General features: G+C 38.8%; 1 protein-coding gene across 1 annotated transcript in view; it reads right to left on the reverse strand.

Annotated features, from left to right (window-relative positions):
• Positions 1-1,708: 1,708 nt before the first annotated feature.
• The window catches only part of LOC306799379 (band 4.1-like protein 4B), an 80,775-nt gene continuing 67,517 nt past the window's right edge, over positions 1,709-14,966 (reverse strand). Inside the window, exons 7-16 of the mRNA XM_079300320.1 lie at positions 11,953-12,073; positions 11,223-11,310; positions 10,585-10,673; positions 10,274-10,343; positions 9,932-10,101; positions 9,719-9,828; positions 7,723-7,753; positions 7,205-7,238; positions 6,155-6,222; positions 1,709-3,150 (exon numbers count right to left, since the gene is read on the reverse strand). Coding sequence (XP_079156446.1) covers positions 3,003-3,150; positions 6,155-6,222; positions 7,205-7,238; positions 7,723-7,753; positions 9,719-9,828; positions 9,932-10,101; positions 10,274-10,343; positions 10,585-10,673; positions 11,223-11,310; positions 11,953-12,073 — 929 coding nt within the window. The 3' untranslated portion in view covers positions 1,709-3,002. The remainder of the gene's footprint in view (positions 3,151-6,154; positions 6,223-7,204; positions 7,239-7,722; positions 7,754-9,718; positions 9,829-9,931; positions 10,102-10,273; positions 10,344-10,584; positions 10,674-11,222; positions 11,311-11,952; positions 12,074-14,966) is intronic.

A 14,966-nucleotide genomic window follows, 5' to 3' on the forward strand; every position in this document is an offset into this window, starting at 1 on the left:
AACTCCTCCTCCAACCCCCCCCCCCCCAAGTTGATGCAAGGATAGTGTTTTATCACCTGTAATCAAATTACAGAAGCTTTAAAGTATATGCTGGGCTTGTCAAGAGAAGGTTTCAGACAATAAACACACTTCAGAACAGGGTGGAGAAAGTTTGCACATACAGTTCAATGGTACCCCAGAGAACATGCTTCATTTGGATTAAAAAGGTGTTACTTCCTTTAAGAAACTTTCAAGGCTTAAAAAAAAAAACAACAACCAACAAACTTCCCTGTGTATATTTAGAACACATTTAAAACGAGCAGACTTAGAATGACTGTAACATGCTCTTTGGTAAAAACTGTGCAGCATTTCCTCATGAGGAACTCTTAGGTAAAGTAATTCAGTCATTTAGTGTATAAACACTCCCATACTAGGGCCACCAAGCTCCTATATTGAGCTTGTGCCTATGAACTACCAGAAGATTCCTGTGGCACCACAAAATTAAGATGTAGTATTGATTTCTCTTTGACAGAGCTTCCCCAATATTTTAAATAAAAATTGCCACTGAGTTTAATAGACTTAACCAAACATTTTCCAGTTTTCTTCTCTCCCCTCTCTGCATGTAATCTGGTTTCAGCTACAGTGTTCTCTGCTGCTTCAAACAAAAAATTGTAATCTTAGCATCACAAGACCCCTATTACTTGTTAAAAACAAATTTGTGAGTTACAACTGTGCTAATTTTAGGAAAAGAACCTGCCAATGAGCTTTTAAATATTTAAAGTAACTCTTTTATGCTACCCTGTTCAATAAGATACCACCCATATCCACCTTTGTTCAGGTTCTAAGCTGCACAGGTGAGCAGCAGTCAGAGATAAAAGAGGCAGACCTGCTCCCTCTTCCCAACTATGTCTAGAGGAAGGAAGGATGGACACACTGATCCCTTCTTACCTAGCTGATCATTCCATGACTCGGCTGGTTCAGATTTCTGCAGACAGCAGGGAAGGTGAGGGATGAACAAGTGGAAATGAGTGCAGAATGTGTGGGCTCCTTCTCCAGAGAAGCAGAATGACAAGAGCTTCCCTCGAGGTGACACACACAAGCTGCAGAACACACAAGGCTGTTCTTCACCAGTGTGCCTGAGGCTTTGTAACACTTACAGGACCAGCTGGGCCTTGGGCTGGCTTTTCTTGCAGTCTGTCAGGGAATGGATCCCTCCTTCAGTGCACCTTCAGCAACAAACCACAGCACACATAACACAGGATGAGGTGGAACACTGGCAACAAACCACGTGGAAGCTGACAAGGTTACATGACAAGAATGATACTGTATAATGAATGTAGGTGTGTAAATAATAAAGCATCATTGCCCCACACTTTAAAGTGAGTATTCAAAAAACCCTCATCCAGAATGCTTTCAGAGCAGCTGCTAAACTAGACTTTTGTTCCAGTTGCTCCAACAAAGTTTCTCTTTCTTCCTTTCTTAAATAAAATGCTGCAGAAACAGAGGAAGACTAGTCTGGGGAAACTGAAGTCAGCCTCTGAGATTACACACCTTAGGCTTACTCTGGCATTTCCACATCTCAGTGCACAATTGCTTTATTGTTTCTCCTCTCTGTACTGGAAACATTGATCCACCACAGCATTAGCAACTACAAGGGAAATCTGGTACAAGAATATCTACCCACCCTCCCCCCGAATCTTTCAAAAATAAATAATGCATCATAACCAGATCAACAAGATTGACATTATTTATTTGTACTTAGCACATACAGGAAAGATCAAAACAAATAATAAAAGATAGCATTTGTAAACAAATGTATTTCACAAAAAGTAATAAACTATCAAATTTGCTCTGAAAAAATTCGTTATAGCCATTTATAAATGTGTTTTTATCAAAATCAAGTTAAAAAACTACTTCATTTTCAAAACATCCCAAATGAAGATTCATTCATTCCAACACTTCAGAGAGACCACAGATGTAAGGCCTAACTAAAATAAATGCACAAGTGAAGATGGCACTGAGATTTTTGGTTTAAAGATAACAAAAAAGTCTGCAAGTGATCAAAATACCAGCCAGTCCAATTCAAAGTTCTAGGTCTGTAAAATATACATTCAACTTCATAAATGTCTAACTTTAAAAAGACAGAGCTATTCCACTGGAATGTGCTCATTTTTTAATGTACTGATTAAATGCTGTGTTTTCGAACCCACTCAGAGAAAAGTTATTACTAGGTAGTTTCATGTAATTATAAAGTTCACTTTCATAATCACATTAAAATAAGATGACAGCAGCACCCTTTTAGCAAGGATTACTTTTTAACATTCTTGCCTTTATAGCAGCAGGTATGGTATTGGGGAATGCTATCAATATAATCAGTAAGTACAAAAAAAAAAAAGATATACATACTCTGTGAAATTTATTACAGTGTTCTTTCCCTATACCTGTTTTCAAAGTTAGGTAAGCACCTCTATTTTCTTCTGCAGAACACAAAAATTAGAAAAAAAATGACATCCAAACCTATGACTGCCTCAGTAGGCTCCCTTTGTTGGTGGCCCACAAGCCAATTTGATTGCTAGTATGAATTGTGTTTTTTCCTCCCTCCTATCTCCTATTTGCATGCCAAGTAAAAAATAAAGTTCTCAAACTTCATCTATCAATTTGACTCAAAAGAATAAAGGTAATAAAAATAACTAAGGCACAAATGTCTGATCTTCAACAGCAGGCAGAGGGTCACAGATTTGAAACTAGGGTAGAATGAAAACTCCCAGAAGTATTTCTGGTCTTGGGGCACTGAAAATTCTTACCAGAATTCAAAACAGGTTTTTCAAGATTTTTTTTTTTTTTTTTAACGAAGACATGGAAAACACTTTTCCCAAGAATGTCCACGAACACTAAACAAAGATGGATGTACATACAAAGACACACACTTTATGCACAATACACTTTGAACATACTGCAGACAGACAAGGACCATGGAATGCAATGATGTCTAAGATGGCAGGTGAAATGAAGATGGCTCTTTTTCAGAGAGTCGTCATGAGTTTATCTTGGTACACCATGCTTTGGACTCCTCCTAAATTCTTCTGGTTCTGTTCCTGGATATACCGTAAATTGCTGTCCTCTCCACTTGTGGGGGGTTTCCAATAGGGCCTGTCATCATGATAGGGTGGCCTGTACCATTTGCACAGTTATTGGTTAGTGAGGAATTAAGTCAACCTAGGAGTGCTACACAACAACATGAGCTCATCCTGCAAGTGCTAAGCATGCACACGGAGCTACAGCACGGGAAGGAAACGGGAACAGACCTACAGGTCTGATGCTGAAGCTGCTGAAGCAACTGGGAAACTTTCAGCTGATTTCAAAAGGCTTTCAATCAGAGCTCAATCATTAAAAACCCTCTCTGTCTGCAATGTTATAGACAAGTGTATTACATCAATGCTCCAGAATTCCAAAGGAGTGGTGGGGAAGAGGCAAGAGGAGTCTACAGTAAAACTAAATTTGTACAACTAAATAGTAAAATAAAACATATCATGCAAAACGCTGAGCTCATGAAAGTACATCCTTATAATGCAAAGGGTTAAGAAAGGCAATCCTATTATGAATGAAAATTGCTCTTCTGTAGTTGTTGTCATTCCTTTGGCTCTTGTGCAGTTGATTAACACTAAAGCAGCCTGCAATTTACAGAGCTGAATTTCTTAAGAACACCCTCACTCTACAGCTAGTACAGGTCTATTCTCCGAGACTTGCAAAAGTACTACAAGGAAAATATATTTTTCCTTACTTGTTCATTACTTATTGCTGCTTAGAGATACTAACTTCAACCATTCCTAAAGTGACCCCTGAATCACTGCAGTGGAGTGGGGAATAAATAAAACAACAATTTTGAACACTATGTAGGAAGCCACAACATTTAACATTACCTTATTACCAAATTGAAGTTGCAATTATTATATATACGGAAGAAATTCTTTTCTGTGAGGGTGGTGAGGCACTGAAACAGGTTGCACAGAGAAGCTGTGGGTGCTCCATCCCTGGAAGTGTTCAAAGCCAGGTTGGATGGGGCTTTGGGCCACCTGGTCTAGTGGAAGGTGTCCCTGCCCATGGCAGGGGGTTGGAACCAGATGGTCTTTAAGGTCTCTTCCAACCCAAGACATTCTACAATTCTGGTAAGTTTTTTTTATAGTAGCAGAAACACAGGCAAGGTTTAGATTCTACTTTTTTTTTTTTTTTAATATATTCTAAAGTTATATAATGACAGCTGCTAATTGAAATTGTTTTTTCAGAAGGTTAAATATTAAGCTAACTGCAAACAATTTCACTGAAAGAATCTGCAAACAATTTCAGTGAAGGAATCTTACTAAGAAAACAGAGACACAATTCCACATACTATTAAAAAAATTATTCAAGCAAAGCTCCATATATAACATATATTACACAGGTAATTTCATTTCAGCCCATGCCCATTCCAGACTTTCATGCCCAGCAGAAAGAATTTTATTCATCTGTAGTCGTGATCTCAAGTTCTCAGTCGAACGAAATAAGCTTTTTCAAATCAAGCTATTCAAGCTCTTAAATATCCAATTCTTTCACTTTGACTCCAAGTTAGAATAACCTGAAACTTCCACTTTAACCACACATTTAAATACTTCTACGTGAATGGGGCAAAAATTTTGAGCACCTTTTCTACCAAGCTTCTATGACTGAACTTTTAAGTATGGGTTGGTTTTTTTTCAGCCTTACTAGCCTTGCTATAAAACAGCCATTGTTCATATTTCACTGACCTTAGCCTTTGGCCAGGCAGTGGAGGGGCTGAAGGGGGAGGTTGTCTACACACACAACAGTACATTATTGTGCTTATTTCAATATCACTCTTCTCCAGGGTGAACTACTTGGCTTTAAAATGTCACAGACTGGTATTGTAAGTGATGAAATTTTTAGAAAAATTTCAGCAAAGCCTCAAATGATTTATAAAATCATTAGGCTCTCATGGCAACCACTCTTTCATAATGTGAAATTGCACATTTTAAAGTGCTCAGAATACACAGTAAAGAAACCCTAAAATGAGGAAGACTCCTGAGCCTGAAATACAGGCACAGCTCATTACACAACTTCAAGTCTCCTGTCTAACACAAATTTAGTATCTGCTTTACTATCCTGCACTAGGAATTCTGAGATGACAGTGTCTGTCTGTTTCTCTGGCTAGTATTTCTAATAACATCCTTGTCTTCTCCCTACATTCTCAGACTCAAATTCACACCAAATTGTCTTTTCATTCATTGTAAGCTCAGCCTTATCCCCAGAGCCTGCCCACACTAAAACCAAAGTCTACCTATTGTGGTGTAAGAATATAAGGGTTAGATAAGGAGAAAGAAAGATTAGAGTATTGGAATTTTTCACTGAAGACAGTAATTATTTGTCTAAAAAACTGACTCATCTAAAAACTTTATTTTCTATTAGGATAAAAAAGTGGCTTTTTTAATCATGTGTACTCATATAGATATATATCCACCAGCAGGTGCATGCCTTCATCAAGCATTTCACCAAGTGGGTTTCAATTGCACTGAATTTCTTCCAAAATTTCTTTCCACTCATTGTCTCTCATCACTAGCTACAAACAAAAAAAGTATGCGAAGAAGATAGCACGACAGCACATGCAGGAATATTTTTGTGAGACAGTTCTCAAAAACTCAGTGCTATAATTTTACTCATTATCTGTAAAGTTCTTGATAAATTGTTCCATGTACTTGTCATTTTCCCATATACACTTCTGCATAAGATGAAAACAGTTGCTCCACTGCAAGAATATAATTATTAATAACTGAACTTTACACCAAAATGAGTTTCTTCTGTTTTAGGAAATTAAATGCAAACAAATACTGATCAATTTGCAATTAAGCTACAGAGCAGCTCCCTAGCCAACATACTGCCTTACAGGAAATCACTAACATTCTATTTTGAATTTTCAATTGGAAATCAACTAAAAAAAAAAAAAACTGCATTCCAAAGCAAAACTTAGAAGTTATTTAATACTGTCTTTATATTCCATACTTGTAAATTCTGTTTGCTTTTCATATGCAGAAAATTGCTCAATAAACCCACCAAAGCTTCATACTGAGCAACTGCAACAGAAAGAAAGAAGCAATCATCTTTTTTTCACAAAGGGAAGATTGCTTACCTTACATTCACAGGTGTGTGTGGATGCCAGAGGGGCTGAGCAGGATGTATATTAGGATGATACTGTGGCTGCAATTGGAAACATTGAACTTGGTTAATGAAATCACACAAAAAGCTCCCTATTAATGAGGAATACATGTAAGGTGAACCCTAGAAACCCTAATGCTTCAGACCTTCTCCCCATGTCAGTGAGCACATACATGAAGCCTCTTGGTGATGAACCTGCTTATTAGGACACACTCATGGGACAATGAAAAGATTGCTCTCCTGTTTGGCAGAGAACCTGGTACATCTAGTGCTTCTCGTAGAAAGCACATTAAAAAGAAAGTCAACTTGGATCAAAGATCAAGAGTAAGAAAGGTTATAAGAGCAGGCTTCAGAAGGTCTCCTGTCTTTAGTGACAGCACTTCCCTCTCATATCCACAAGATCTTGAAGAGAAACAGTAAAACAAAATCACTGGTGAGAGTTTTTAATAAAAAGTCTTAAGACTAAGTTCTCATGCACATAGAGTGTTTGGAAGCTTGCTTTCTCTCAGTACTCACTGACTGTCAGTAGCACAGATGACAACCAGGTAATGTTTTCCCTGGAGTGCATTAAAAAAACCCCAACAAGCATTTGACCAGCAGTGAACTCTGTAAGTGTTGTGATGAGGGAGGTAATTGCAACTTTGAAATTGTCACGATCATCCACTGTGAGAGGCTGCTCTAGACAAAAGCTTGCTCACAGAGCAGTCTCCTGGGGCCCATCACATTCACAGTCCCAAAGGGCTTTAACTTTCACTGAAAGCAAAGGAAGGGAAAGAAGATGGCAAATCTTGCTCAGCTTGCAGAGCATCCAAGAACACAGGCGAAAAAAGAGGAAGTGTTCCCTCTACCTTCTCCATAAGCCCAATGCAGTGCTGTTTATTTCTGACACATCAGAAAATCTCACCCCAGAGCAAGGAATGGGAAGCAAAACAGCTGTACAAATTATAAAGAGCAAAAATATTTACCACAAAATATGAAAGCGACCACATTTTTTTCTGTAATGTTTCCTCTGGTATGCTCTTACCTGATAATTATGGACTTCAGGAGTATTTTTAGCACTAAGAGAGAGAAAAAAATTGTTTTTATGCAATCAATACATCTACACCACCATGTTTTTTAATTTAGGGAAGCACTATAGAGAAGTAAAATTCATATTCTTAAGGACATCATTATTTTATTCAAGAGATACATCACAGCAGCTAACATGTGAAAGGGGGGGTATAAAATTATTTTCTCTGCTTTAGATTTAAAAAACATGAACAAATTATGCTTGATAAGCTAGAATAAGAGCAATGAGTAATAAGGAAGTATGTTACACTTCAGTCTGATTTCATATATAAAAATAATTTTAAAAAATAGATTAAACAAAGGAAACAGGCAGGCCCCAAGAAGAATCTGGTGATGCGTAACGAGACATGCCAAAGCAATTCATCCACACCAGAGAATCTGTTTCTACAAATCCTAAAGCAGATACTGTCTTCAGAAGCCTTTTAGCCCGAGAACAACAACTGAGAGGTAGAGAGAACTTGGGCAGTCACTTACCACAGTTGTGCTGCTTTCACAGGATTGTTTGCTTAAAAAGAAATAAACATAAAATCTTAAGACAAGTGAAATATCAGCCATTTTGCAGCTCTTGTTGTTGGCTGTTACACTATGGCTAAAATGAATCCTCATACAGACATATTTGAACAGAAGTGTCTGAATTTCAAGTGCAGCCCTGTGCTTTCTAGCAATCCTGTGGGACACCATAAAGTGTGAATGAGAAAGACACAAATCTCCCTCTGGTCCTGCAAGAGTGAAAGCCCTTTGGAGAGGACAGCAGACAGCTCTGCACAACCAGAACACTTTTTTTCTCACCTGACTGTAGCACCATGCCAATACCATCAAGTCCATTGGAAACCAGGAACCACCCCTTGCAGAAATTTTCACATTCTTATAGAAATCAGAATGTTCACAAAGCTGGTAATGGCCTGTGTCTAGTAACAGGGAACAATGGTAGCCAAAATAGCCCACCAGCTGGGAATCCTGGGAGGCACTGAGTAATCCTGAGGAGCAGGCCTGTGCTCTGGACAGGCTGGAAAGAATGCTGAAGGTACAGCTGAATAACTGGAGTGTACCATCTCTTTTTCATGACTGGGTGTTTCAAGAGAACTGAAAAACTTCTCAGTGATAAAGTGAAAATCCAACTGACTGCTGATGCAGGAAGCTGATGACACACTGCAGGAGTCTCAAAAGCAACAGAGCTAGGAGAGAATCCAGCCCTTGTGGGCTGCATTTAGGTACAGGGCTTAAAAGATGCATGAAAGATAATAACCCACAAGGATTTTTGCATTAACTTAACTAACATGATGTTGAACTCTCTAGAAGAAGATCTTTCACTTGGGTGAAAGAAGTTCTGAGTAGCTGCAATGGATGGGGAACCTACAAGCACAAGCCATGCTTTCTCTCTTCTCCCTCTATCTTACAGATGTAAGTACAGAAGCACTGAGACTCAAGGCAAAATCTGCAGGTCTGTCAGACCCTGTTCTGGCAACAATAAAATTTAAAGAACTGTTTCTCCCTCTTATAAAATAACCCACACTATATAGTTGACTCTCATGTCTCACATAACAGCATTGCACAGATTTATTAAACTTGCATTTCAGTTAAACAAACTCCTTCCATGGACTAGGGAAGGAAGCAGGAGACAGAGTTACAGTCTTTAGAAAGCATGTATTCTTGCCACCCTTTCTTCCCCCACTAAAAATGAGACAGAAAAATGTCCCCATAATACCACAAGGGCTGTTCATGGAACTGTGGAATGCCTTCCAATGAGTACAAAGACATTCCAAGAGAATTTCATCTCTCCCTGCTCTGTACAGCAGCCTTGCTCCATATGGAAACTATACCTACAGGCTCAAGTAATACAGAATTGGCAAAGGGTTATCTTGCAGTGCTCCTATCTAGGTTTTTCTACACAGTACAAAAAGTTTAAGTTTTTAAGAACAAATTACCAGCTCACAAGGGGAATAAATTCCTTGTCATTCCATTTAAATTCAGCACATCTCAATTCCCAGGGCAAGCCAGTTAATCTGGATAGGTGAATAAAATGTCATTACAGTCAGGAAAGCCACAACTGCATAATGAGACTACTGAACAACCCTAAAATTGTCTGGCTAGATAAGCAAGTCAGTGAGGCTTCTGGACACTGCTCCACCCCACATGACATGAGCAATTCTTCAAAAACACTTCACACGCTTTCCCTTAGTGGGTTTTCTGCAACTTTTCTTTCTTCCTCAATAGAGCAACAAAGAGAAACCATTGGTACCTCCTCCATAGGTGGGGGTGGAAGAATTAATTGTAGATAGAGATTAAAAACAGAAGATGGAAACAAGAAACTCTGGCAAAAAAAACTCCATGCACATTTTGCTTTTTCAGATCTGACATATTCTTTTTATAATGTGGCACATATGATTGTAATGAGACATTTATAGGATTTAGCAGGGGCACCTGCATGACCAATTCAGTGCCCAGATGTCCAAAATATAAAAACACTCACCCTTGTAAGTGGAATGCCTCCGAGAAGGGTATCTCTTGCTGGGCCTTCTTTCAAATGTACTAGTCCTACGTAATCTTGTCCCGTGTGTTGCTTGATATTCTGTCCTCCCACTGAAAACACAGAAATAAACAAAGTAAACTACCGCCTTCTGAGGGAAGCTGTACCTGCTCCTTTGTACAGAGAGAAATGTATTGCTGTTACTTCACTAAGTACCTGAATCTGAAGCGTGATCCCAGCCTTATGAAGTCAGATCTGCTAGATTTACTGTTTGCTGGGGCTCTCAGTCTGAAGAAAGCGTGGTGCTCCACCGCACACTTCCACAAATGTTTGCACGTTTTGGCACTGTCTAACCGGAAAACAAATGTGTGCTCTTGCTCTCTGCCCTAAATGCAGAAACAAAAGCTTTGGAAGTTGGCATGCATGATATTAGTTATTGTCCTTGGTAGGAGAAACACAGCCTGGGCCAACAGTGTGCTGAGCCTCCCTTGTGTTCTTACCAGCCTGAGCACACACCACACTTTGTTGGATCAGGCCCAAGTAAGGGAAAGAAGTTACCTGTTCATCATCTTCTACAACCACGAGCGTTAGTTTGCTCTTTTTAAAGTCCATTTTTGTGATTTTAGGCCTAAACACAAGAATCGAAAAGAACAGAATTAAAGGAATATGAAAATAATTTTATTTCAACAGTTATTTCAAATTTGAGAGTGCTATTTCTAACCAGGCCAATCTACATTCAGATTTAACCTCCAGACTTTAAACTTTGTAGATCCAATTAAAAATTATTAAATGCAATTAAGATCCCATTATGCAAAGGAGAAAGATTTCAGTATTTTAACAAAAAGGAATATAACGCAAAATCAGATTACCAAAAGAATAAGCCTATTTTGTTGGCTCCTTCAAAGATCAATATGCCTGTTGGTGTCAGTCCAAGAGCATATTCACAACCATCCCTTCCCTGCAAGCAAGTACAGAATAAATAATCAATCTACCATGAATTGTGTAAATCTTAATACCATAGTATTGCAAAAATTCATAGATCTTAAACAAAACAATAAGGTTGCCATATTCCCTTAACATTACAGAGCAGAAGAATATGGATCTGTATTGGGTGCAAAGTGGCATATTTTGGGAACAGGAGGCTGCAGGGTGCCCTTTGGGGAGGAGGCCACGTGCTGCCCCAAGTGGCTCTGAGATCCATGGAGATGGAGCCACACCAACACTGTATCCAGGGGAACCCACACCTCACCTCACCTGTTTAACAGCAGGCAGCTCCTGCCAGGGGAAGGAGACACAGCAGGAAAAACTGAGGGACACAGGAAAGGCATGTGGAAAGGGATACTGTGGGAGCACAGAGAAGCAGCCTTGGGAGGAGTGCTGCAGGTGGGAATGGCCTCAAAGGGACCATGGCTCATGGGACAACCCAGACAGGGACACTCCTCAGGGACTGACTCACACCAAGGCAGGGAACCTCACATCATAAAATAAAACATCACATGGATCTTACCTTAACCACATGCATATCTACACCGTACATTTCTAGCCATTTAGCTTTGTTCAAGTAGCACAATTCAGCCTGAGCTGGGCTCTTTCCCCTATGAACAAAAAAATCTTACTTCATGGTAAAAACATTTCTGTCTGCTTAAAATGCTTTCAGATTCATTCCCCTAACCCCTTTTCTTTGTGTCCTCAATCTTAATGACACTAAACGTTATTTCAAGTTTAGTTTATGTTTTTACCCTCTTCCCTCCAAATGAAAATAAAACAGTAGATTGAAAATGCAAAAAGGTCTAAAATAGCCAATAAGGATGAAAGTTCAGGTAAAAGAATGTCCCTGAAATGTACCATATTTATTAATAAAAGATAACATGAGAGAACATGTTGCTCATGATAAAACAAAATGACATGAGTTTGCTACCACCCTGAACATAAAATTTATGTTTGAATGAAAGAAGGAGAGAAATAGATTTATTTCCAACATAAACGGGAAAAAGACCCGGGTCCTTAAATTATTACAAAATAATCTAAAGAAAAACCAATAAAAAATTAAAACTCACATCACCAACCTTCCCTAAATTACTGCCTGCCAGTTCTAGGGAAGGTGAGGGCTCAAAGCCTTTTTACAGTACTTTTCCACCAACAAACATAATCCCCATTTCATTCCTGTTGAAAGGATTTGACTTTGGAAGAGAAGAAAACCAGTTGCTAGAGACCCCACTCCCACACAGGTACTCTACCTGCACTCCTTCCATTTCTGAAAAATGTCAAATTCCATTGCTTCAGTCTGGTTTGGTGCAAACCTGAATTCAGACACGAGCTCTGGTGTGTGCTCAGGGTGCTCACACTCTCCCAACTCAGCTGAAATCAACCAATTGAGAAATTAAAAAGATAAAGACCTTGGGATTACCAGAAATATTTAATTCCATTATCCTACAAAGACAAGGATAGTTTGCAACGTGCTTAGGAGCTTGCAGAGTGCATTTGTGCCAATGCTTTAAGTTAACACCACATCCCCCCACTCCTGGTCCCAGTAAATTCAAACCAGGTTTTACAGCAGAAGTCAGATAAATGGCAGGAGCAGAGTAACACTGTGGTACAGAATGCTGACATTCAGGAATGTTATGACTGAACCAGCTCAACTAAAGCTGCTACTCTGCATTTTAAAGCACTTCTGAAATAAATTTTCTATTAAAAACAATCATCAATGCATCTTCTGTTTTAGAAGAGGTTACTTTGAAACTTCCTCTCACTGCATACTTTCCATTCCCTAACACTTCCCATTCCACTGCATGCTTTGTTGTGTCCTGGTTTAGGACAAATTTAGGAGTTATTGCTTCTGTTCATGTCAAAGCACAAAGGAAATACCTAGTCTCACGAAACCAGTGATAAAACTGTGTGTTTTTTTAAAATCACAGTGGTGGTGTAATATTCAGATTAAGTAATTGTTAAGGAAAAAAATGCTGAAACATTAACATAATTAAGGTGTCACTTTCTACTTAGGCTCTGGTGTTTCCTTTTCTAGGAGCAGAACACTTTCCAACTCCACTGAGCTCAGCAGGAGATGCAAGTGCTGAGCATTTCAGTGACTGACACCTTTAGCTGCCTTGTGTCTGTGACAGCTTTGCTGCCTGAGCCTCTCAGCAGAACTAAGAGGCTGCAGCGTCACTGCCTCAAGACTGTGTGGCAAACATCAGTGGAAAATGCACTCTTCAGCAATTCCATGTGCACCTGACATATGATGGGATTCCCAACCAGGCCTCTGTCAGTCAGCATTTCTTAACTGTTTACTACTCTCACTACTACTACCAAAACAAATAAAAATAAAAATGAAAAAGCATAGAAGGAAAACTAAATCCGTTGAAGAAAACAGTTTCATTCCTTCAGGGCACTTTTACACTTAACAGCTGCAAAAATTTTACTCACAGCCAGACTTCAAAAATACCTAGCAGGATCCATCAGTAGATAGGAAGTTACATTTAAAATCCAATCTGTTGGCTGATAACACCTACTAGGTGGTTTTGAGAACTTGAGCTTTGCTGAAACATTTAGCAGTCCTGAGGATATTAAACAGATTGAGTTCAATGGTCTTAATTTTTAATTACTGTCTCACACATTTTTTTTCTCTCAACAGTAATCTTCCATAGTGTGCTCCAGCATTCTTATCTCCGTTAAAGAAAATGATACACAGATATCTCAGCTCCAAGTTTGAAGTTATTTAACACAGATATTAAGAATTACTGGCAGTCCAGTCTTCAGAGTACAAGAGGGAGCCACAGCAAATACATTAGCAAGGAGGACTTCAAGGGGAGAGAAAAATGTAAGGATCTGAAGTTTGATGTGCTGCCAACCATGTAGGAAAAACATGGGAGATTTCTCTACTACTTAACTGAGAGAGAAGGCGGGCAACGAAGGCTGGCTGTGCTGTAAAGAGGATGTGTAGGGATGAGAAGAATCATGAGCTGTTAGGACACAAGACACACAGAGAAGCTAAGGCACTACTATTAGGTAGGAGAAAAATATCACCCTTGTTTCTCCACAGCTGCACTCACTGCTTATTCATTTTCAGGTGAACAAACTGTGTTATCTTTTAGATCTCTGAGAAATAGGTCTTCAGCTTAAGAGGCAGTAAGAGACCTGGCAGCTCCCTGTGCAGGGCTGGAGGGCAGAGGAAGAAGGGGCTGTCACAGACTCTCTGTGAGCACACTGTCTCTGCTGGGGTGGAACTGCACTCCCTGAATGGCTCAGCAGCACCAATATTCTGCAATGCAAGGACCCATCTCCTAATTTGTGTCTTCATGACATGCTTTGGCATTCCCCTTCTCTGCCCTTTTTTCTAGGGGGTGGAAGCTGGGGAAAGCATTACATAACATGTGTATACATATCATCTGTGTTCTTCAAAAAATTACTAGGGAAACATTTTCAAAAGGGTGACTTCTAGAAAGTTTTTGAATACTCCAAAAATATATTTATTTTTAAATATATGGTTGATTCTTTTATACAGAGGGAAAAAAAGCTTGCAGTATATCCCATGCATAAGATGTCTTATAATTAGAAATGAAAACTGGAGATGTGAGAAAATGTTTTCCTTTTCAATTTAATTAGCAGCTTCAAAAGTATATCTGGTTCAACACTAACACCATATAACACTAATGAGGCAGTTAAAAACTAACTGTAACAGTGAGCACTCAAGTTTGATGACATTTCTGCAGATAATCCCTATGTGAAGGATAATGTTATGTATCTGCTTCATATGTTACTCCATACCATAAACCAATGTTATTCCCTACAGAACTTCCTTATAGGACTGGCAACAAATCAACACACATTTGAAAGATGATTCACAAAAAAAAAAGCCTTGGAAACTGCTATTGGAAACCAAAAATTACTGTAACATAAAACTCCCTTGATTAAAAAAAAGGACAAGTATGAAATCTAAAGCTTATCTGTGAAAAGACTTGTCTTTCAGCAGGCTCAGACTACTATTGCCTAAATAGCAATTCATAGCTTTTCCCTCACTCTTAGGAAAGGTATAATAAGGAGCAAGACTGCATTTTACAGAGTAAATGTAACCCACTGAGGAGGGAATAATTGACATTTCTTTATACTTTTCTGCTTAATGATGTCTCCAATGTCAATAAAATGTAGCAAAATTTACACCAAAAATGCTTATTATTACGTAGGGCAGCAAAGAGAATGAATTAGTTGCAATAATGAAGTAATTTTGGACAAACTTCTTGCAAAGTTGTCAAAA

The sequence above is a fragment of the Erithacus rubecula genome (genome assembly GCF_903797595.1).
Source record: "Erithacus rubecula genome assembly, chromosome: 3".
Lineage (NCBI taxonomy): Eukaryota > Metazoa > Chordata > Aves > Passeriformes > Muscicapidae > Erithacus > Erithacus rubecula.